This window comes from Pavona decussata, unplaced genomic scaffold, assembly GCF_977016875.1.
Source record: "Pavona decussata unplaced genomic scaffold, jaPavDecu1.1 SCAFFOLD_114, whole genome shotgun sequence".
Classification (NCBI taxonomy): Eukaryota; Metazoa; Cnidaria; class Anthozoa; order Scleractinia; family Agariciidae; genus Pavona; species Pavona decussata.
Genome location: NW_028145528.1, coordinates 6,712,495 through 6,734,142, shown reverse-complemented (window position 1 = coordinate 6,734,142; position 21,648 = coordinate 6,712,495). Strand labels below are relative to the sequence as shown.

The following is a 21,648-nucleotide window of genomic DNA, read 5'->3' as shown; positions in this document are numbered from 1 at the left end:
GCGTTTCCGATCATTGATTGTTATCGATTGGATACGCCAGGTTCAAATTCACAATCAATCGTTTGTATTGGCTTCAAAAATCAAGCCTTTATTTCTGTTTCTACAAGGTGTTAACCCTCCTTGCTGAATCATAATCAAGATGACCTAAAATACTTGACTTAGAAGATAGCGTTGATGGAAAGAATTCCTTCATATCTTCTTTAATTTACTTGGAAGAAAATTCCAAATACTGCTCGAGCTATATGTTCACCCTTGCTACGCAAAAACTAGTACCGATGACTAATTATATGATGCCAAGCTTTGTTCAACTTTTCACTACGCTGTAAAATGTTTGCGTCAGCCTTGCCACCCTTTCGTAGCCAGCCCAGATGATACTTTCACAAGATCAGCGCCACGAAAGGCCAAAAGTTAGAAGCATGGTTTAAGAGTACAACTGGCTACAGCAGATGGGTGACAAGCTGGCCAATAGCCTACTCTGATGCAGTGATTGTTCTTAGCTTCAACACTCCTGCAGGCCTTAGCCAACATTCAGGGGAAAGGCAAAACCTGCTTAAAGCACAGTGTTACAATTGTTAGAAAAACCGAAATGTGCCAAACATTAGGTGTATATTTCGCTTTGATCACCTGATGAAATTCAAAACTCCTAGCAAACTAAAACGTTCACCCTGATTTACCCTCACCGTAGTTTTGCCACAGAGGTAAGTTTCGAGGCTTTCCGATTAAATGATGAAGTGCTTTTCTAGAGACGGGTATGATCCAAGACAGTATGTTTAGAAATTTTAAGAAATTGCCGGCCACGAGAATTTTCTTTTTGATGAAAGAGTGTATTCATCTATATATAAGCTTATCTATACACGAGCACTATTTTAATACTGATTATAAGTAAAGGCTAAGTAAGAAATAAAACGAAAACCCCATTTCCTTTCGCAAGAGGCATCTCTTAAGCAGAACACTCCTGATTAAGTAACAATTCTCCCAATTCTTCTTTCTCCTTGCTTGGTTCACACGGAACTTGCTCCGTCTCCACCATTTCTGAAGCGCTGGTGTTCACTGAATCCATATTCTCAAGAGTTGCTGCATCCTTAGTCTCTGGCAGCAGAAAGCACAAGACAGAGCAGAGGAACGCAAGCACTGCCACGATGGAGTATGGCAAGAGAATATGGAAACGAACCTGATGAGTAATTAAAAGAAAGAAAAAAGGGTTTAGTTTGGACACTAACACGTTAAAATGGTGCAGATAACCAAAGTGTAAAATGATTCAAAGTTGATACCAGCCAAACTACATAGGGTGCTGATATGGATCCAATGCGTGCGGCGGCAGATGAGGTTCCCATCCCGATATTCCTGGAAAATGAGCAGATTCAAGAGATCAATGGAGAATTAAGAGTGACCTTGTTTTCTTGTATAATTTAAGAGTTTTCATCAGGGCCAACATTTTTCCATGTACTGTGTCCTAACTCTGGCTTAGAGGAAAATTACTTATTTGGCCAAAAATGGAACGTTGCACGAGAACGGTGACCTGTTCTGTGGACTGAATGCATTGCTTTGACTTAATCAAGACACATTTATCATGCCACGGAAAGAAGTATAATCTGCAAACACTTTCAGTAGCATTAGGGCCCCAAGTGACTCCGGATAGGTTTCCTAATATCTGAAATCTGGCAATACCTGATGACGGTTGGAAAAAGTTCACAAGAGTAAACGTAGATCGAACTGAATGCCATGTTGATGAAGAATTTCGCGAACCCCTGTGCCATGATTATGTTTGCCACCAGAAATCCTGTATTGCAAAATGAACATAACATGAGATTAATATAATAAACATAACCCGAAAGTCAACGTTGAACCTGAAATAACGTTAAATCTTTGAATTGCGCCCCGGGCCGTTTGTCCAGAAGGCAACCTACCGCTCACATTGATTTTGGGGAAGGGGTGAGGGGGAAACTTGCACTAAACAGCACAAGTATCATCTCATATGAGGAGAAATAGAACTGCCACGATTGAAAGTTGATCTTTTTCCCAGAGACTTTTTTTCAAGGATTGTTATCATCACAGAACCTAAAACTGCCACGGGTATTTCGTTTGCCCCAGAAAATAACACATTCTCCAGAATCCCCGAGGTATTTAATACACAAGTTAGACGTAAAAATTTATGACACCATTAAGTCTTCTCAGTAATGTTCTTGCTTAGGTACGGTTCGAAGGTTTTAGTGGAAGAAATGTATGGCTTAGCCATAGAATTGTTTTGGTGAAGTTAAACTTGATAAAGGTTACCTGTGTTTTTAATATCACGTTGAAAGACAACGGCAATGACAGATGCAATGAAGGACACGACCACCCCAAGAATAGTAGTTTTCTTCCGGCCAATCCTGAAAGATTTACGAATCACAATTTAGCTCTCTATCTCTAATTGCATGATGGTCAACAACAGCGACTCAACTGGAATGCGTGTTCCTAGTAAATTTTGCTAGTAAATGTCTCAAAAAATTAAACTCTAACAAGACAGGATAGCTTATCCTCTCTTGACTGTGAATAATGCAATAATTCTTTCTAAAAAAGACATTTAACCGTAGTATTTTATAAAATCAAAAAGCAAGCCTTACGAGGCTTCACGCATTCAGATGTCTTTCTGAGTCGTAGTTTTGTGATTCAAATAATATAATGGTTATCCACTGTTACTAAAAGGTTTTGGGATAAGTGTTACATGTATACTAACATACCTACGGTTAAGGATTATGCAAGTGAAGTTGGAGGGAATCTCTATGAGGCTGGTCAAAAAGAACACCAAATAACGATTGCCGCCAAAAGCTCCTGCGCTATATGAAACAGCGTAATACACCAATGATATGACCATCCTAAATCAGAAAATACACAGTCAAAGTTATTTTAATAACTTTAAAAAGTGCGCTATCGTGTTTAATAACCTAACTTTGATTCCATGGATCTATGGATGAAATCCTCAAGTGTCACAATTTCAATGAACTGATCGCTAAATGCTTTCTCTTTATGCAATGAGGGAATGGGAATGTTGAAGTGGTGAGAGCGCTAGCCTGCACCGTGAATATAGCCCCCGCTTGGCTTCCAGAGTGAGTGGGCGACATATGTGGATTGAACGTACGGGCAAGGGCTGGTTCTCGTTCTTATAACGATAGAGATTTTTCACCTTTTCGCGAAAAATCCCCCCAAAAAACCAAAATAACAACAACATCTTCGAATTCCAGTTAGATATGCATAATTCCTCCCATAAGCACTCCTTAGAAAATACGTTGGCTCTTGAAATATTGTTTTCTTTTTATTGACATTTTGATGTTTGAACTTGGCAGCGCTAGTGATAGAAACTGTGAGCGTTTGCAGTGTACCACTAATGTTTGCAGCTGGAACAGCGAATCGAGAATAGGCGCATCTTAAATTTTTTAAAGTTCTCGGTCAATGTCAAGCTAATGTATGTCCTATTTCAGAGTTAACTAGATGTAGCAAAATGTTCCCTTACCAAGAAAACCAAGATATCAGAGTTCTTTTGGTCATGTTGAATGAACTGAAGAGGTCACGGAAGTCACCAGTTCTCTCTGGCGTGGCATTTTTTTGTTCCAGTTCTCCATCCGGCATTTCTTTTCGATTGAAAGCAGCTACCTTTTGGAGCTCTTCCCAGGCTTCTTTTGGCTTGTTATGCACCAGTAGCCAACGAGGAGACTCTGGTATATACCTGTTTTTACAAGAACGTTTAACCCGGCTGTGTAAAAAATTCAATGACCTCTTGTTTGATCCCCGTCAGAGATTCAGGTTTTTCCTTTGCCCTTTGTACAACGAGGACGTAATGAACATCATATCTTTCTCATCGCATTACTGAGCTTATGGCAATACGCTGTATTAGTTCCAAGCGAGAGCATCCCCCTCCCTAAGGTATTTGTCAGGCATTTATCATTTTCGCTTCGGGCAATTTGCAAATGCCCCACAGTGGGGTCAGCCAATATAGCCAGAAATCCTTCCGTATAGCTTGGAAAAGGGTACAAATGCCCCACCCACGGGACAAGACCAAAATTACGTTTTTTAACCAACAGGCTAAAATCTTAATTCCAAGTAGAGAAAGAAATTATTGAATATGTATTAGACTTCACAACAAACATCAGAAACAAAGCTCTCAATTAATATTAATTTACTTCAGTCGACTTTTAAAAACCCCCTACGAAAATGAAATGACTATGAAATGAGATGTTATCTCCTTACTAGAAACCAGAAAAACTATTTTCATGCTTTTATTTTATTGGTGATCTAAAGAGTAGACTTGGTACAAATCCACCTTTGATTCTACGATGCTTCAGCTCGATTTTCAGTCAAGAATTTAGCTCATTTCTCCTCCCATTAACGAAACATTCAAAATCTAAGTAAACGCTTCTTTTCAAGCATGTAAATCGAATCGTACGTAATTATTATCAAAAGATTGATAATTGTTCCAACAATGTGCGACTGTGGGAAGATGTGTGGGGTCAGTGACGTGCTAGTACAGTTTGTAACTGAGTAAATGATATTTTGAATCAATTAATATTTTCTTTTTTTGTAGAACCAGCAGGCAGGAAATAATTCTCAGGAAGGTCACGAGTATTTTTAATGTATACTGGCATGTTTTCTTCTTTCATTTATATCACACCCACTAGCTAGCAGGTTCTGTTACTTTAGTTTAGTTTTTTGAGGTTGGATAAAGTTTCCTAAAAGCAAGTGACCTTGTTGAAGATTATTTCTCTTTTTATTAGAATATCCAGTGAATTATTCTTTAACTGAAATAAAATGGTAATTATTTGGCTCAAGCAGAAAAATTTGTGAAATTCTCCATTGTCAGAAAAAATGCAAATGACCCCCGTCCCCCCTCCCTCCTGCAGACCTCTGGTGACGAATGCCCCACCATAAGGATCCACAAAATGAGAAATTCCCGCGGATGGTCATGCTTGGAATTGACTGAGCTATTTATAAGCACACAGAACACTTTCGACATCACATATGAAGTACTGAAACGGCCTTTCTCGTCACGTTTCTCCCAGTAGCTCAGTGATTTGAGCATCCCATTGATCAGAACTAAGTAGGTTTGCTTCTTGCCGGGTACTCAGACCTTTTTCTATGTCCGACGCTCGTGGCATGTTGAATGTTGCGTATTATTTTATTTTATTTTCCAGCTTGACATTTACAATCTTTCTTTAGTAATTACGGCGCAGAGGCCAGAAGCATAGTTGGCTATCCCAAATAAATACCACGTAATTACCTCTTTTATTTACAAACAGAATGGAAAGTTGTCTTTGAATGATCCTGCGGCTCTGAAACACATTTCAACAGTTTTGTTTATTATTCGTTTGCTAGCGGAAATATGCAGTTTTGCTCTTCCAACCTTTTTTGAAAGCGTCGAGACAAACGAAAATAACCCAGACAAATACAATTGAACGCCTGCGTAAAACATGAAGATAATCACGAATACTGATGGATTGCTTACCACCAAAAAAAAATCTGCAACAGGCCAGGGACTGCTCCTGCGATAGAAAGTGTGCGCCAGTCCCTTATCAGATAACCAAACAATGCCAGCAGCATTAACGAAGCAACCCAGAAATACCACAAGGTTGTCCCCACGACGTGACGATGACGTTTGCCTACATACTCCATGAGTAAAACGTACATGGACAGTGATGAGCTACCTATTAGACAAAGAATCAAGGGTTACAAAAAATTTTTTAAGCGTTATGAATATTACTTGTCGTCTCTTATTGACTATAGTACGATCCAGTCAATTGACTATCATTTAGGACCCATTTTTTCTTATGTCCTTTCATTCCTTGTCATCTCCCATTGTCCACCTCCATGCACCATCCAAACAATAAACTCCAGCCATCACCAAGCAGCCCTCTCTCATCACCATCTGTCACTTAACTTAACCGGTTTCTTTAAAGAAACGACCGCTTGTAATCTATCAATCCTTATCCATCGGCCATCATACATCATCATTCTATCACCCATCATCCATAATCCATCACCCGTCACCCGCAATCCGTCATCCATCATCCATCACCCATCACCCATCACCCATTACCCATCAACCAACATTCGACACCATCCATCACCCATCACCCATCACCAGTCACCCATACCCATCAGCAATTACCTGTCGTTCATCATGATCACCAATCACTCATCGCCAATTACCCATCTCCAATAACCAATCATTCATCACCCATCACCCATACCCCATCACCAATCACCCATTACCCATCCCCAATAACCAATGATTCATCACCCACCACCCATCACCAATCACCCATCACCCATCTCCTACCGCAATCCGTCATCCATCATCCGCCACCCATCACCCATCACCCATCACCCATCACCAATCACCCATTACCCATCACCCCCACTCATCACCAATCATCCATCACCCATCACCAATCACCAATCACCAATCACCCATCACCCACCATCCATCACCCATCTCCCACCACCCATCACCAATCATCCATCACCCATAACCCATCAGCTATTACCCATTATATATCACCAAACTTCCAAAACCAATCATCCATCACCCATCACCTATCATTCATTATCCATCAGCCACCACAAAACAACATAACATAACAAAACAAAACATAACATACACTTTATTTAAACACGGCAAAAACATGAGTTACAAAATAGATTTTGAAAATAAAACTGATTTACAGGCTTGCCTTGTGGGAGTACGAGGAGGACATTAACAAATTTATCTCGCCTTTAAACTTCTTCAAAGACGTAGTCACTCTGAGGTTAGCTGGAAGGCTATTCCACAAACGAGCTCCTTTGAAGGAAAAGCTGCGTTTTAAAAAAATTCGTGTGGGACTTAGGCAGGGCAAATTTGTTTTTCATTGTCTCTGAATTCACAATCAGTGCTGAATGGCATGAACAGGTCTTGCAAGTACTCCGAAGTTCCCTGTCCTTTACCCATCATCAATCACCTGTAACCTCCCATAAATCATCTATCATCCATCACCCAGAAATTATCATGAGCCGCAATTTTAGTTTAGTGACAAGGATCAAGCCGTTTTTAAACAGCAAAAGCCTTATTGAAATATACAGGTCAAAAAATGAGCCTTATGTTTCTTACTGTAGTATTGTGTGGAATTGATAGATGTAGCCCAAGCTAATAATAACCTACTCTTATGCAACTGAGAGAATTGTACTAAATAAAAATTGATGTGAACGATGAACATCAATCAGAGACTTACCGACGCAAATACCCACCAGACACCTGAGTGTCACGTAAAGCCAGTAGACCTGGACAAAAGACGCACCCAGTGCTATGATGTTACACACGACTGAAAGGAAGTACACAATTGGCTTGCGTCCGAACTTGTCGGACAAAACACCTCCAATAAGCACACCAATCATATAGCCCACGAACATAATAGCTTTGTTCAGTGCAGCCAGCGCTGATACATCGCACACCAAGTCAAACTGCAAGAAAAATTAATTATTGTGTAAAATATTTTAATGCTGAAACCAAGAAAAGTAATATTTCCGTCTGAATAATAATAATTCGACATATCAATTGTAACAATAATACTTTGGTTAAAACATGGATCATGTTAACTATAAAAATGCGATGCTAGAAACTTGTTCACGTTTGTATAAAGAAGCTCTCCTCGTATGCTTACGTTTGAGATACTAGGAAGTAGAACTTTATTTAAAAATGTTTTCATTTTCATGATTTCAAAAGTACGTAGCATATACTTTATGTGCGTCGGCACAACCTGTACACGCACTTATATTGGATGTCCTTGATTTAGAACTGACCCCAGAATATACAACTACCACATGAAATTGGACAAACAAATTGCCTTTATTTTTCCAAAAGGAAGGAAACGGCCAATCTCTGATTGGAATGTCCAGCGAAAGGAAATAATTTGTTAAATACTACTGCAAATTAGATCGAGACAACGTATCTTTAATTTACTTGTTTGAGACAATTAATATAATTGCATTACCTTATTTATTGATTGGGAAGTGGCATTTTAATGAAAACGTCATATTTTACCTATCGTAGAATCCCTCTGGGGTCAGAAATTAAGCAGTCGGTTCACTCATCATAGGTAATCCGGAAATTTTGACGGTAGGCAGCGTTTTACAGCCAACCTACATCACGCCTGACCTGTAGTTTTGAAATTTGAACAGAGTTTTGAAATTTGCATGTCAGGTTTGAGCATTGCCAGCGAGATTTCATAGTCCCCGTGGAAATTTCCCTAATTTTTCCTTACTTCAACTACTAACAAACTTCAACTTCCAGGTAACACTCGTTTAAGGACGGTGCCTACTATTGTTACTGCGCATATGTTCTGCGCATCTGAAGATACTCGGGTTTCCTATGGGTGGTGCCTACTAATACAGGAATATTTTTGCGCACTTTAAAACTACATGGAGAAAGCAGAACTTACCAAATGCTTTCGGTATCTCAAAAGAAAATTGGGGGTAACCATGCATTTTTCAGAGATAATCAAGCTTCAATTAAGAAAAAAATCCCGTACCTTACTTCATATTTTGGCGTTTTTTAGCAATATTATTGCTTAATTATCTCTGAAAAATGTTTGGTTACCCCCAATTTTCTTTTTGGATTCCAGTAAGCCTTGCTAAGATCTGCTTTTCCCGCATAGTCATAAACCGCACAAAAATACTTCGGTATTAGTAGGCACCGTCCTTAATTTTTAGATTCTAACTCTGCATTACGTCATTTGGAGATCACATGAGACTTTAAAGTAGTATGGTGAAATGCTTCCACTTTTAGCCGGGAAATATTACAACAAACCAATTGTAAGTAATCAAGGAGGTGACTACACACAGGGCCCAGAGGAGTCAAATTTGATGTAAATGCCGGCTAAATTCCCCGGAAAATTGCGGCGCAAACCGATTTTGTCGATTAAAACACAAGAACGTGATCGAGCAAAGTGTCATGGGATCTTATTACGCCTCTGTAGAAAGATTATCCCAAGACACAAGCAGCATGCATCAATGACAGTGGACGCATCACCGTAGCTTACGGTGGGCTTACGGTAGAAATAGCACTTCGGTACTTCGGTTTTCCGATTGTCGTCCTTCGGGCGACGATCGTTTCGCCACAGGCGACCATAGCTGGCTTGGGGATAATCTTTCAACAGACGCGTAATAAGATCCCATGACGCTTTGTTCGATCAGTATTTTAATCAACAAAATGGGTTTGCACTGCAATTTTCCAGGACTGAAATTTAGCCGGAATTTACATCAAATATGACTCCTCTGCGCCCTGTGACTACGTATGTTGAACCAATTTTTTTGTAGTGCTCCCCCGTAAGAATCCCAATTGATAAGTGTCCCTGGGAGCGGAGAGTGGAATACACAACACCATTTGGTGGGCAGATATACTCATAGAGTTGCCTTTCCACTGACATTTCAGTAATTTTTGTATTTGGTGTCAACATGCACTGAGTAATATGCATCATTCAAATCTACTGAGGCCATATAACAACCTTGTTTTATCACTTGTATAGCTAATTTTAAAGATTCCATTTTAAAATTGTGATAAGCTACATGTTCATTGGAGATTTCACCAGTTTAAACCACGTTTAACTCAACGTTCGAGGTAATGCTCCTTACCTATGAAATTTTCATTATTTGCGAACCGCTAAATAAAGACTTCTGGTCGCTTCACTGAGCAGAACGAACTGAGCTGAGCTCGCAAGTCGCGCAATCTCACGTGATCCCCGAATAACGCAATGGTGAGGTAAAATCTTAGTGTGAATAGGCCTTAAAATAAAGTAAAATAAAATGAATAGACCAAAATAAAATTAAAATGCTTCATCTTACTTCGTTCACAGCTGAGTTGAGGTCACTGGTGTCAAACTCCCACTGATTCCGTGGAATTGAGCAGCGAAAATTGTAATTTTTATCACCTGGTTTAAAGGTTCCCGTCAGGTTACACGCAGAACTGTTCTCTTTGCATCGCCATGGCGGCTCAATGCTGAGGAATGTTGGAATCATTGTCTGGAAAGCATCGCCAAAGATCTTCATAAAACCAAAGATGAACAGTAACCGATATTGGTATCGATGAAAACTGCCGATCTTCTCCATTACATCATCGACTGTAAGAGCCATGATATGCCGCGTGTGAGATGATCCTCCCTAAAGCAAACCAAAGTTTTCTATCAGCGGAAAGTAGACTTAAATGAACTGTTTTCAGGATCTTTACCACCTCATATCCTTTCACATCTATGTCAGATTCACAAACAGATTCAGACATGAGCGAGATAAATTTAAATTCGAAATATTAGGCAGACAAGGGATTAGCTATTGCCGAGTTTGGTTACCTCAAGGACTCGCTTTGAAATAAACAAATTATGAGCGCCTAAAGCAAAACTTCCAGACAGGAGAATAACAAAAGTACAGCCTTTTTTGCATTGTTACATAATGTTTGCGTTTCGTTACTGGTTTTGATTACTTCTAAGTCATATCTAAACGTATTCTGTAGTTTTGAAGCCCTTTTCTCCTGTTTTGGAGAAATCGAGAGATCAAGTGGGGATCCAAGATGACGGCTGTTCAGAAAACATGACGTAATTACCAAGCCATGTGACGATATCATCTCGCTTCACCTCAGAAGGAACTACATTACTATTATTATGTACCTTTCAAGTTTTTCATTGTCACGGTATAAACATTTTGAGAGTTCTAAGTAGGGTTGAATGTGAAGGTGTTCCCGTGCACGGATCCCTTGGGCCTTTTGATATGTTGATTAAAGCCCTGGTCAAACGATTGCAACATCTTCCAACATGGTTGAATCCAACATTGTTAGACGATCGATGTTGCACAGTGTTGAACGAGGTGGCTAAACGAATACAACATGTTTGATACAACAATTGGACTCAAGCGTCTGGGACCAAACTGTACCCAGAATCCTTAGAAAACAAACCGCAAGATCAAAATACCAACTAATTTATTTTATCAAATTAGCAATCCAATGGTATCTGGTACCAATATGAATAGAATAGAAGTAATTTATCCTATTATTATTTACATGCACAACAAACGGACCTGAAAGAAAATTTAAAAGTGTAAATCAAGATAAAGACACTGCGATCAATCAATGACTATTCTGTGGTCATTGATGGTCGTCGAAAATGAATCTGACCCACAGTCGGTGGCGTCTCTTGGGAATTCTCTCAAGTAGAAGTTGAGCAGGACGCAAAAACCTTAGTGAGTGTTTATAAGCGCCGCCTTTGATTTTCTTAGCCTTTCAACTACGTAAGTTTGCGAGGCTGTTACGTTTTTATCCTTAATATCAGGATTAAAGGCTTACAAAAGCAAACCTTCGCAAATTGTTTGCGATTTTCATATGCGTATACACTCGATTGCTAAAACGTTGACACCTAAAAAGCATAAACCGTAAACGATGAGACCCAATGGCTTTATGGGCATAAGTGCACTAAATTTATTTGCATAATATTCTACTCTTGTGCGACGGTTGATGACCAAAATTAGTTGCACGTGGTGAATGACAGAAACTGTCCAAGCTTTCCTTTAAGTGTCCAAATTGGCCAACAAGGGCCAATTTGAGTGATATACAATTGCCTAAGTTCAAATCAGTCAATGGACGTAAGCAATATTTGGTAGAAAATTATTCGGAAGAATAAGGTCAGCACTGTATTTTTTATTGCAAAGAATGAGAATGGTAAATTATTGATTATGGAAATGAGGTTATTGTTTAAACACTACCCACAAATCTGTTAGGTCTTATCGTTCACGGTTTATGCTTTTAAGGTGTCAACGTTTTTGCAATCGAGTGTATGCAAACTAGGCTTCATGGTTATCTGTTTCAAGCTGCCTAAGCCCTTCCAATTGTAAACCCTCCCTGAATATATTTCCGCTAAAATTTCCTTTCAAAGACGCGTATAATATTCTGTATTTTGCGGTAGACATTTTTCAGATGTTTCAATTAAAGGGTGCATGTATTGCCTTCAGTGAGTCAATGTCACCTCAAACAGTCCTTGTCACGGAGGACTACATTCACCCGGATGATCATACTAGCTACTTGTGATGTGACTTCTGGGTTCAAACAAGTTACAGTACCATGTAAAAACATTTAATCAGTACAAACATTCTTTGCCTTTTTCTGTGAAGTTTTCACATTCACGCCAAATGTGCTTGCTGAGTGTATCGTACCGTTATGAATATCACATGAAGGTTTGCAAGCAAACTCATCAATTCAAAAACAACGCAAATAAACCATTCACACGGAACGATTCAATGGCTCGAGTAAAGCTTTGACCGCTCGATTACGCGTTTTTATAGTGTCAGTTGTGTACCTTTTTCTTTCCAAGCCTACCCAGTTACCTCTTCTAGACACGTCTGCTTGTGGAATAAGCGAAAAATGTCAAAGCCTGAGGTAGACTTACAAAATATTCAAACGTGACTCACAGACCTGTAAAGAAAACACTATTCTCTCCCAACAGTAAAGGCCAATTAGGATTTTTGCAAAACAATTAACAGCCAGTCAATTCGGGGAATAAAATTCCGTTTCCCAAAACTTTCTACAACTTTAATTTTCAGCTAAAGTATACCCGACCACACCGAACTGTGTTCCTTAGGCCCACTTAAACGAATATCTTTAAAGGGCGGGAATAACATTTCAAGTATTTTCCCTAAATGTTTACGTCGGGTGCAGCGTTGTATTGTACTCATCAATACTATATTAAAGTTTCTAACCAAACTCATTAAGACTGCAAAGTTGCAACGTGTAAAAAATCTTTCTGGTTTTGCGAGTGCCTTTCAGTTCATGTTTGTTGTCCCAAATCTTGCATCCAGGTCATTAACAAGTCATGCATGGTCTATCTTCAAATAGTCCGTATTAAACGCTGCCGAAGTTTTATGTTAAAATAGATTTTAACCCTCTTGTTAGAACTGTTTTTTACTACTTAATCCTTGAAACCTAAGCCGCAAAAACGAAAATACTCACCGGAGTGGTTGGAAACTTCAAGCAGGTGAAGCTGCTATTGTTGAGGAGATGTATACTCGAAGGAACCTTACGGCTAGTTTTATTGATTTAGACTTTTCCTGTTTGACCGGTTTCAACGAGTGGCTTCGTAAGCTTCATTGGCGGAGAACAAGAACTCCTTATCCGGCTAATGTTGCATCAAATTGGCAAGCTAATTATGTTAATCCGGGTTTTCTGGTTTGACAAGTTTCCGAGCAAAAACCGTATACCGCACGCTCCATTGATGACAAAAGAAGAAAGAATCCTTTTTTTTTAGGCAATTTGGCATAACATGTTTTTGCGCCGCAACCTTCCTGGCAAACAATGAATACGACCTCGGCATTGTGTCAATGCACACAAAGACGTGTAAGCGGTGGGATCGAAATCACCAGTTTATCAATAGAAATCGAACCGCCAACTTATTCAGTCAATATTAATCGTGCGAACAGATCAGTGAACTTTAACAAGAGGCACTGCGACCTTTCTTAAATATCACTTTGAATAGGCCTTATCACGGTTTTCGACGCCAAGTTTTGACGAGTAGGCAAACACGTCTTGAAATAACAGTGTTTGTATGGAAATCCGATGTCAAATAATTTTCATAAAACATCGCTTCTGTAAAATTCATGAATCGGAAACCCTAAAGGCACTTTGCAAAGGATCTTACAGAAAATAATTAAGAAATGTAGCTCTGCTAGAAAGCATCTAGTTGGGTTTTGACACTTCCATACATTTGTCTGTATAGCGAACCAGCCGTGAACTGCTACTAAAAATAGTTCCGGGAAAAAAATACAGGGAAATGTACGGTAAGTTCAAATCACGACTGGACGCTTTCTGGCACAGCTACATCACTCCATTTTTTTTCTTAAAATCCTTTTCCTAGTGCCAAAAGTTTCCAATTCATGAATTTTTCAAAAGCGATGTTTTATGAAAATTATTTGACATTGGATTTCCCTACAAACACTGTTATTTCAAGACGTGTTTTCCTACTCGTCAAAATAGACTAGTCGATATTTGGATAAAATCATTCTCAGATAAATGAAGGAGCATTTCTTAGTAAAAGTTGGTAACAGGAGTTTTCTAAAGTAATTTGACGTGCTGAAAATGAAAATGCTTGTTACCAAAGTTCATTTTGTGATCTTCAGTATGAAAATGACGTCACAAAAATGTCATCGAAAATGACGTCATCGCAGTGATAAAATATGTAGGAAAGGAGGAACCACTGAGCAAGTTTTCACAAATTTGGACCTTGCAATGTCAATTCACTCATAATTTGTGTCTGGCTTCGTAATGTGTGGAAATAAGCACGTGGCTGTCTCGTTGGGCAACATATGACGTCGTACAATGCATATTCATAATATTCTTTCACAAGGAGAAAGATGTTAATTTAAACTGGCCGAATTATAGCAGAAAACTGTTTCATGTGTACTGTTATCCTGGGTTCAAAGCAGCGATTTTTTTTATAAATTCGATTGCTTCCCTTTTTTAGTATGAAAACGGAAACGTGTTTCCGACCACGCTTCCCCTTATTTCGCTCCCAGTCCATGAGTCCAGTCCAGTGACTATGCACACACAAAATGTTTAGATTGGACGAAGAAGACAAGTGGGAAAACAAATCTGTGGAAGGAGAGATTACGACAAGAAGGACAAATGTTCAATGTCACCATCCTCAAGCAGTGCAAAGTATCTTCGCCACCAGAACATCCAACCTGTCTTTGTAACATTTCCACCAAAGATCTTGTCACTGATGAAAGTCAAGTCTGCTGAGCTTGGTCAGCAACAGATGAACGAATTCGTGGAGCAAGGGTTGGCGGCTGTCTCTCAACAGCAGCAAGATGAATCACCAGAAGTGAAATTCTGGGACACGATGTACAAGAATAACGCTCCAACTCTCCTGTTTTGATAACTTACATCAAGTTGTAAAGAGCAGCAAAGAGAAGGACAAGTCCACAACTTTAAGAGCCGAGATAAATGTTCTTCAACGCCTAATCATTGCCTATGAAGCTTGGCTATGAAGAGAAGAATGGCATGCTCATAACTGGGAAGAAATCTGACATAGTTACAAGTAGAATAAATTGCCAAAGTAAAAAAGAAGTTAAAGGAGGCTCATTTCTGTTAATAGATGGTCTGGCATCAGTTGCTACAATTGGGAGACCGTCTCGTGCTCAAACGTTTGGGGACTTTGTAGATGGCTTTCTATCTGCGGTACTCGAAGCTGGATCCCGCTGTCAGCGAATACAGGTCATATTTGATCGGCATCGAGAATATTTCATCAACTTTCTGGAACGAGAAAAAGACGCAAACTGAAAACCCACTCGCCCTATCCGACGTATTTTTGAAGATGGCAGTGGCCCTCTCCATTACAGCTGGCCAAACGTCCTTGCATTGCCAGATAACAAGTCAGACATTCATCATCATCATCATCATCATCATCATCATCATCATCTTTTTTTATTTATTTATTTAAACACGTAGCCCCTTTCATAAAAATGCTCTTCCAGAGAGCCGTTTAAAAGATACAATACGTCATACAATAAGTTCCTATTGGAACGCATCACTGTATTTATTTATTTAATGTTCGCCAAGAAGGAAGAATGCAATGCCTTATTTTTAAGGCAAATGCCGTAGTTTCAGTAGGGCAAATGTATAAATGACTATTTTCTAATAGTGAAACTTCCAAGGGATATGCCTGTATTTTTTGATAAAATGAAACCAACTCTCCTACTTCTTACTGAGACCCAGCCAGAATTCCATAACGGTAAAGGTATACATTAACACCCATAATGATACTAAATAGGTTTCAGCTGTTAACCGCAGGTTTAATTTTTAACGACATTTGAACAACTTATAAAGCCAACATTACATAAGGTATGTTTTCATGACTGTGTGCAGTTCAATGGCAAAGAAACAAATATAAACCTATCTGTGACGTCATTACATGATGCCACAGGTTGCCTCTTATGTTTAAGTGCAGCCTAATATAAAGAAACTAGGCTGGAGGCAATTTATTTGGTATTCAAAGGGGCAAATATTGGGCTCATTGCTTAGTATCTATCCTCTTATGCAAAGTTAACATTGTGATGACGTCATTTTCTATTTAATTTTTGTGACGTCAATTTCAAACTGAAGATTGCAAGAAAAACTTTGGTAACAGGCATTTTCGTTTTCAGCACGTCAAATTACGTTAAAAAATTTCTGTTACCAACTTTTACTAAGAAATGCCTCATAACTTACAAATTTTACGAAAGTCGTCTTGTCTAAAATGGTGTCGAAAACCGTGATAAGGCCTATAGCCGAAATTATATTTGTATTAATAGAATCATCAAAATAATGTTTCAGATTTTATTGAACAATCATCTAGGGCACAGAAAATAACATTCTGTACCCAGGATCGAGATCATTGCAACCCTATGTAAAAATGACATGATATTTGAATATTCTCACTGTCTAAATAACCACGAAACTAGCCTGTGGACAACGCTGCCGTTTTTGAAAGTCAATGCCACTCGCGTTTCGTGGGTCTTCATATGCCTATTTAAGCAAACTATTCCTGCTCTTTGCTCCCTCTCGCCAAGTTACGCCGTTTTGGGATTTCAGAATGTTTTCTTTTACCCACCCACCTCCCTTTCGACGACGCGTCCTACCTTTCCTTTCCTTGTCTTACGACCCTCTATCTTTGCAAAATCTCGCCTCCCATAACTTAGTTCAGCAAAAGCAGTGAGTGGCTGTAATGAAAGTGGAATGGTGTACCTTTCACCCCGCGCTACGCCGACAAATTGTAACATGTAAATTGGCTCTATACTAAGCGGGATGATAAATCTGTATGCGGAAACTTGCCTTTATATTCGCTCTAATTATTCCTCCACGGGTTAATTTATTACGAACTCACAAAGTGACGGGCTAGCTCCCAATAGCCCATTATACAGTTGTGTGCTTAGTGACCTGGCCTTGGATTGGAAGCGAGGCTGGGGGTGACTGTTTTGATACAAACCTCACTGCATTTCATATGTAAATAGAAACTAGTTGGCAATTCAATTCAATTCAATTGAATTCAATTTTATTCACACTTATTCGAAATACATTATATTTTTATGGTAAGAAAATAAACATGCAGAGCATTATATTTAAGTGGTTTTACCTTCTAGGGAAGAAGTGCGAAGTGGCCAAAGGAGGAGGGCTTTCGTGTTGGCCACTACCTCTGCGCAGTTACAAAAATGGGGGGAAGTATTGGCTGTTAAACACAAAACGACACTTTTTTCTTTCTCTCATATAATTAACGCTGCACGCAACACTGATTATGATGGCAAATTTAAACATTTCTTAAGTCTCAAGGAAGTCGATGTCGGTATGTTTCATACATAAGCGCACGGATCTGCTTCTGTGGTGAAACAAATCCATCTTTAAACAAGAGCTGTTATAAAAAATTTTAATGCAGGAAAATAAATATAATTTCCAAACAGCATTCAGTAGATAACTATAACAACTTTGTAACGAACTAAGAATGTTTCATGCAAATGGCGCCAGATACGTTCAATACAGTTCCATGCATAAGCACATGATCTACTTAAGAAACTGTAGTGATATAATTTATCAGCTGCATGAAAATACTCTTTTTTTAAAGTTACGACTTCTTTCAGTTATTAATTATTTTGGTAATGCCTGACCGTTTCTCTGTTAGCCGTGTGTCCCAGCTCGAATTAATTAAGGCACAATGAACCAGGGTACAAATGAAAAAGCTCGCCGGATTCAACGGCACATTCAGTGAAGCAAAAACAAACCTTACACTCCTGACCAAATCTGATTTCAAGTCCCTTTCTTCTTTAGGCCAATATTGAGACAGCTTTTGAGAGCTTTGCCAACGTTTTAGTGCGCGTTTCTCCCGAAAACAAAAACAAAAGCTTGCATTATATGATCTGCATATGAAAAGCAGTGAGGTTTGTATCAAAACAAGGTCACCCCCAGCCTCGCTTCCAACCCAAGGCCACGTCTGTTCTGTCGTGAATTGTAATACCTGTCGTGAATTAATTGTAATAACACTTGTCGTGAATTGTAATACCGGTCGTGAATTGTAGTATAACGTACCTATCGTGAATTGTAATAACCTGTTGTCGTAATTTGTAATAATCCGAGCTGTTGTGAATTGTAATACCACGTTGTCGTGATTTGTAATAAGTCGTAAGAACAAACAATTACAAAAGAAAATGACAAAAATGATGCAAAAAAACCAACCTTTCTCTTGATCCATGTGTATTTTTTAAAATTTTGTAACACAAAATCCAGATTCCTTTCGTAACATTTGTTTACGCTTTGAAATTGAAGCAACACAACGTTTTAACACCCGAACAGTACAATTTGTCAGGCACCCTTGGTTGGGCAAAATTATTCCATTGACCGTATTTCAACTGCGTGACTTTTGTAAAATACCACAAAAATACGCTTTTTCATAACAAAGTATTTTAAAAATACGAAAGGGATCTTGAGTGGTGGATGAATACATTTGGACAAGGAAGCCTCATTCTTTTTAAAATGCTCTGCAAGCGTGTTGTCTCAACGTATGAGAGTCACGTACATACTTGACACTCGATTGTAAATAACAGTTCCTTGAAAACTTCTCAGAACAAAATCTTCAAAAACAACATTTGAAGAAAACATTACTCTATTCAAACAGAGATTACGCTACAGAGGTTACCCCCATAACCTTATAGATAAAACTCTCTCAGAAGTCAATTTCAAAGAAAGAATGTCGGCCCTACAAAACAAACAAAAAACGCGCAAAAACATTTTGCCGTTGGTCTTTTTGTGCTTTTCCCAAAAACCATTCAGATGAGTAAATGGCACTTGATAGAAAATCAGCTTCTGCTGAGAGAGATCTACAAAGACCCTTCCCTCCTTTCGTACAGAAAAGGGAGATCTTTGAAAGACGTACTCGTAAGAGCAAATTAGCTTTGAAGGTCATATTCTTCCTATCTCGACCAATAGGAGCCATGTTTGGCCTGTCTTCATTATTTTACCATCATTGTAATTGTTTGTTCTTAAGACTTATTACAAATCACGACAACGTGGTATTACAATTAACGACAGCTCAGATTATTACAAATTACGACAATATAACAATAGAGTTGATGCATGTTCGCGGGCGTAAATATGTTTTTGGCCCGACTCAGGCTCATTTTAGCCCGAGTCGCAGGCGAGGGCTAAAATGAGTTCTGAGAAGGGCCAAAAACATATTTACGCCCAAGAACATCACCTCTATCACTATTATAATAATTTCAGAGGGCATTCAGAAAAGGAACCAAAGACAGTGCAGTAAGAGATATCTTGAACGCTGCCAGCGTCGCGTCGGCGATTATTTTACGGTTATTTCATTGTACAAAAGTATTCATCGTCGCATAAGCTTTAAACTTCGACAGAACACCGCAAAATTTGTCGAAATAACATTTGCTCCTAAGTTTTCAAAGGGAAAATAACAGAATTTTGTGAACAGCGAAGACATGGTCACTTACAAGTGTCAAAATTAATTGTGCAAGTGCTAAACTGAGTGGGTTTCGCTCGACGAAGACAAACAGTTTACATTCACCTCGCCGCCAGCCATGGAGCTACTACAAGCATTATTTCCACCATCGCCGACGAGTTTCTGTAAGTCCTCTTCTCTAGCTAGCTGATACGACTAGGACAGGAATTTGCTTCTTTGTTAGGTTTTTCAGCCATTTTGTAGCTCAAAACAATTTTTTGCAGATGGCAGCGCTTCCAGTCAAACAAGCAAGAAAACGGCGCGAACAGTTGAATGGTTTCCAGTTCTGATTGGCTGGCTACGTTATTTTCTTGTTTCTCATTGGCTCAGAGCGGCGGGCTAAAATATATTTAAGTCCGCTGAATCCTCCATTTTAGCCCGCAAAATACGCTGCAATGCCCGATGAAATTGTTATAATAGGCTATTACAATTCACGATAGGTACGTTATTACAATTCCCGACAACTGTTATTACAATTCACGACAGGTATTACAATTCACGACGGTATTACAATTCACGACAGAACACACGTCACTAAGCACACACCTGTAAAGTGGGCTATTGGCTTGATATCTCGGTGGGTAGAGCTTGATTCGAATCCCGTTAAAGCCTGAATTTTTCGCAACTGTTCAGGTTGCGTACCTAACTGCGATGATATTCCATATCTCAGTTCTTCATCCGCAGTGCAAATGTATGATATTTCATTTCTTCCACCTCATTTGAATAGTTTTTAGTTGGATGTCAGTGGGACACTTCAACGTTTAAAAATTTTTAAAAAGGTTATTAATACTAGTGGAACTGCCAGGTCAGGTTAGTTTGACTTACGCAAGTATTGTTGAGATCTTCAGTCCACACTCGCTTGCTTTTTTACATATTGGCTGTTAAACACTAAACGACACTTTTTTCTTTCTCTCAAGAAACACATCATGATGTCCAAATTAAGCATTTTTTAAGTCTCGAGGAAGTCGATGTCGGTATGTTTCATACATAATCGCATGGATCTGCCTCTGTGGTGAAATAATTCCATCTTTAAACAAGAGCTGTAATAGAAAATTTTAATGCAAGAAAAAAATTGTAATTTCCAAAAAGCATTCAATAGATAACTTTAACAACTTTGTAACGAACCAAGAATGTTTCATGCAAATGGCGCCAGGTATATGTTCAAGACATGCAAACTCCGTAACGGTACAGAAATTGATGACTTTTAAAACGTTTTGAACGTTTATGCCAAGTGTCCTGCTACAGTTTTTTTGTTTATTTGTTTCGTTCTTGTTTGTTTTCTTTTGTTTTGTTTAATTGAATAGAAGACTAAAAATGGGCGACCGAGATTGTATGGTTGGCTATCAAACTATCACGATCCTGTCAACAGTTTCAGAGTTTAAGACCGCTCAAAAGTTTTGTTATAAATTTAATTTTGCATACTGAAATGTAATTGTAACTTTTGCGGAGTTGAAAAACTTCGCCTTAAAGAGAGGAAGTTGAATTCTCCACTTTTTAGTTATTTGTTTTATTTCGATTTTGAGGGGGTAGCCTTACCAGGAGCCAGCCATTTCTGATAAGATTGGGGCACGGCTATTAATGCACTGGAGAACAGATAAGATTTTAGTTGCAACACTCCAAGAGTTAATGTTTATATAACACAGTTTTTAGGACCATTTTACCATCCTTAAAGTTGTAACCTAGATCGCTTCCTTCAAAGACGGTCGTTTCAAAGTCTCATGTGAGAATCAAAATGCTCAGCTGTTGTGTGTTCTACATTCATCGCTCTTCAGTGCTTCTTCTTTTTGCGTTTTCCTAAAGTATGAAGAACATCATCCAGCATATCTTTTACCTCAGCGATCTGATTATGGAACTGCGCTGTTAATGCTCTTTGCTGCTGCTCAAACTTCTTCGCGCACCTTGTACACGTCACCAGAAGAGCCGTTACCCTTCTCCTTCTTTTTTAGTTCATTGTCCTGTTCATTAATATGCATGTAGATGTGGTCTACTTGCTCCTTAATTTGATGTGTCATTCTTTGTAGATCTCTCTCCTCGCCTTCGGTTGAGTCGTCGTCGTAGTATAACTCCTCAGGGTTGCATCTAGTGTAGATGAAGTTTGTGAATGCGCGTCGCTTAGCAACCGACAGGCTTT

The 21,648-nt window shown here is 38.9% G+C and overlaps 1 protein-coding gene across 5 annotated transcripts; it reads right to left on the bottom strand.

Annotated features, from left to right (window-relative positions):
• Positions 1-61: 61 nt before the first annotated feature.
• Positions 62-17,943, bottom strand: LOC146470512 (organic cation transporter protein-like). 5 transcript variants are annotated; one of them, XM_085122549.1, is made up of 10 exons: positions 17,785-17,943; positions 9,847-10,161; positions 7,239-7,467; positions 5,477-5,675; positions 3,491-3,703; positions 2,721-2,855; positions 2,275-2,369; positions 1,669-1,780; positions 1,272-1,344; positions 62-1,171 (listed from the first exon to the last, which is right to left on the bottom strand). In XM_085122549.1, exons 2-10 carry the CDS (start codon positions 10,132-10,134, stop codon positions 941-943), a joined length of 1,575 nt encoding a protein of 524 aa, XP_084978675.1. In that variant the 5' UTR covers positions 10,135-10,161; positions 17,785-17,943; the 3' UTR covers positions 62-940. The 5 variants fall into 5 exon arrangements, with proteins under 5 accessions (XP_084978675.1, XP_084978677.1, XP_084978676.1 ...); XM_085122551.1 differs by having other exon boundaries at positions 17,790-17,937; XM_085122550.1 differs by lacking the exon at positions 17,785-17,943 and adding an exon at positions 12,989-13,210.
• Between the last annotated feature and the right edge of the window lie 3,705 nt (positions 17,944-21,648).